This window comes from Rhagoletis pomonella, unplaced genomic scaffold (genome assembly GCF_013731165.1).
Source record: "Rhagoletis pomonella isolate Grant_MI unplaced genomic scaffold, Rhpom_1.0 Rhpom_scaffold_05137, whole genome shotgun sequence".
NCBI lineage: Eukaryota > Metazoa > Arthropoda > Insecta > Diptera > Tephritidae > Rhagoletis > Rhagoletis pomonella.
This window is the reverse complement of record NW_023463682.1, coordinates 804-4,174: the sequence shown is the minus strand read 5'-3', so window position 1 is coordinate 4,174 and position 3,371 is coordinate 804. Positions and strand designations below refer to the sequence as shown.

The following is a 3,371-nucleotide window of genomic DNA, read 5'->3' as shown; positions in this document are numbered from 1 at the left end:
AGCAAGCAACACATTACTGTTGGCTAGCGATTTCGGGGCTTGAGGAACTGAACTTGAAGTTAGGGATGAAATCAGTGTTTGCTGGGGAGAGTCTGTGGGTTCAATTATTGGTTGATTTGAAGACGGGGATATAGACGAGAGAAGCGGGCTCATATGGAGAAGCGAGTTGTGTTTGCCTAAGCAATGACGGCAATGCCCGGACTTATACCGTTGTAGATTATGGCCTTTGCGTAGGCAATTCAAACAAAGTTGCAGCCGCTTAGCATCTTTGTAGCGCAAAGTCGGCGACAAGTTTAAACATTTTATACAGTTATCTATGTAATGATCTTTCGAATCGCAGAATACGCAAAAACTAGAGCTACTTGAAGATGCTACCAAAACGTTTCTAATGCCTTTATTTGTATTCGAATTTTTGCCCACCTGGTTGCTAGGTGTTTGCGTTACAGTAGCACTTTCCCTAATTCGGCACCGCTTCTCCAGAAACAAGGTTGGTGAATTCAAAGTTAGCAATGTCTGCGTCGGCAAGTCCTCCTCCCACTTTTCCTGCGTCTTCTCATCGAACTTTCTGGTAACAAGATGTATGAGTATACCATCAGAAATTTGTTCAGGTGTTGCCAATGTGTTCAGTGCACGAAGATGCGAATTAAACTTGTCGCTCAATTCCCGCAAACCACTACCAGAACTCTTGTCGACAGTGTTTAACCCGAAAATCGCCTTAATGTGCGCCTGAAAAACAAGTAATTTGCTATCGAATCGATTTTTTAGTAGATAAATGGCTTTGTCATAATTCTCCTCAACCGGTTCTAGCGACCAAATGGTTTCCAAAGCGGCTCCTTGCAAACTAGCGCGCAAATGTTGAAGTTTTTCCACTTTGCTCAACTCGAGGTCCTTGTGAATAACGCTGCTGAACATGGCAAAGAAATTAGGCCATTCGATGTATGCTCCGCTAAATTGCGGTACTTTCAGCTCAGGTAGGCGAGATTTTCGTAGCGATGAAAATAACGTTGATTGCGGTTCTTCCAATGCGAAGTGTCTAACGGTCGATGAATGCCTGGCGTTTGGTTTCCGATGTAAATTGAGTTCGTGAGACAGCTTTGCTTTGACTTCTAGGTACACGTCGAAAAATTCTGCTCGGCCTGTTCCATCTAGTTCGCGCTGATCAGCTTCTTCGAGAATCGATCGCACGTGGTCAAAGCTGTCGTGCATGCTCTCGACGTACTCCATGTGGAAAGATAGTTCAGCTTCAACGAGCTCACGAAGACGCTGCGCCGACAAAGTTTTGTTTAAAGCAATTAATTGTTGCTTAATCGACGCGCATTTCCTTTTATTAATCGAAATTGACTCGGAGCTGTTGATCGTTACATCGGCTGATGCGACGTCAGTACCCTTTTTTGATTTGCTGCCCTTTGGCATTTTGGGCTTTGCAGTTAATTTGGTGCAACACTATAGATGCAAGTAAGTAGGAGTATGTAGCTGTACTATCACCAGATACCTCCGTTATGCGATAATGCATTTACGAACGAATTCAATTTATTTATTTTTTTTTAAGTTTTAATAGCTTTTAATTTTGCGTACACGATTTTTGCTTGCACGCAAATTAACGAAAATTGTGTTATAATGCGAAATGACTTCTAACCCGATCACGTCGGGGTCACCAAATGTTTTGAGGAAGCGCTGATTTGCACCACCTATGTACCAAATAAAATAAAAAACGCGCTTAAAATTTTTAACAACTTTATTGCTTCGTGATCCCGATAGAAGTGAAATCAGAATACAATGTAAAATTGAGCTATGCTCATGCTAAAATGTACATAAGAATGAAGTGAGGGAGAAAATGCAAGAATTTTAGTACTTCGCAATGAGAGAATTACAGTTTTAAGATCATGCGATTTAGTGCTGCGAATAACGAAAAATACAAAATTAGTGATGCTGCGAGTATCGAAAATATGAAGTTAGTTCTGCTGCGAACAAACGGAATCATAATAATGAGATTTTTGATGCCGTTTATCTTACCTTCCTCTCTCATACTTTGAATGAGCTTATTCACAAAGAAATTAAAGGAGTGAGAAAATGCCTTACCAATGATACCTCATAAGTCTGGTAAGGTTTTGGCTGAGTTATTCAAGTTTTTCTTAAACCAGTCTTTGAAAAAAGTTTAAAGACAGCATCAAAAATCTCATTATTATGATCCCGTAGAACATTTTTTTTAATATTTCTATGCAAACTCTTTAAGCTTAAACTGTCTATTCATCTGAGGTAATTTTTTCAAAAAATCTTTAAAAAAAACTTTATTAATAAAAACTCAATTTTTGGAGGTATTTTCAAATATTTTTGCGAGATATTTTGGTGGAAGTCTTAAAATATAATAGATTTTATAATACCAGTGGAAAACAGTACCGATTCTTTTTTTGTATGGGGAGTTATGCAGTCTACTGTACGTAAGTTGACTATGATAACTGGGCCGTGCTATCATAGTAGCACAATGTCACTAAGTGCATTTTAAAATTTTCAGGCAATAGCCTAATGCGATTATCGATTTTATTTTTTGTTGTTGGTGTGAAATATTTTATTTTTATCAGTATTTTTCTTTTAATCAAAATATGTTGAAATAAAAGTGAAAATAAAAAATATTTTGTCATGTAATTATACGGTATTTGAGATCATATTAATGTCATAATCTCAGTTTCCTTCAACCAAGAGCGAAAGTGATGAAACTGAAGGCAACAACGAAAAACACAGTGATTCAAAAAAACACTTGGTGTTTTTTGTGCTTATTCACAATGTTTTTCAAGTAAAAATGTCTTGTTGCTTTAACTAAATCCATAAAAATCAAGGAGTCAAGCTATGTACAACATTTAGAAAGATTCAAAAAAATCGAATTATTTACTCTGAATTTTTAGAACAATTTAAGGTATGGAGTTTTATAGCAAATAATACTTGAATCTAATTTTTTAATTTTTTTGCCGCCAGTCTTTTGTGGCTTTTTTTTATTTAACAATTTCCATTGATAAAAAATGGCGTTGATTTAATTTTTTTTGCGAACAATCATATACTACGTTTATACGCACGCATTATTTGCAAATAACAATTTGCAAAATGGTAAACTTTGCCGTTAATGCTGAGTTAATTTTTTATTTGCAAATAACTTAATCACGCAAATAAGTATTGATTAGTGGTACTATTTGCAACTAAGCGCAAGACGCTGCCATTCTTAGGTTAATTTTCTTTTCGATGGTCATCTTATTGCCTTTTTATAATCAAGACGTTGCCATTCTTTTAACTTTGTTTTCCTTTTCGATGGTCCTATTATTGCCTTTTTATAATCAGGCAATATTAAAAAAGAATTTTTCACCATCGAATAAACAGTGAGT

The 3,371-nt window shown here is 36.2% G+C and overlaps 1 protein-coding gene across 1 annotated transcript; it reads right to left on the bottom strand.

Moving 5' to 3' along the window:
• Positions 1–420: 420 nt before the first annotated feature.
• Positions 421–1,413, bottom strand: LOC118755020 (the record flags this gene model as incomplete). Its single annotated transcript, XM_036489877.1, has 1 exon — positions 421–1,413. A coding segment is annotated over exon 1 (993 nt), but the record flags the coding sequence as incomplete, so codon positions are not given.
• Between the last annotated feature and the right edge of the window lie 1,958 nt (positions 1,414–3,371).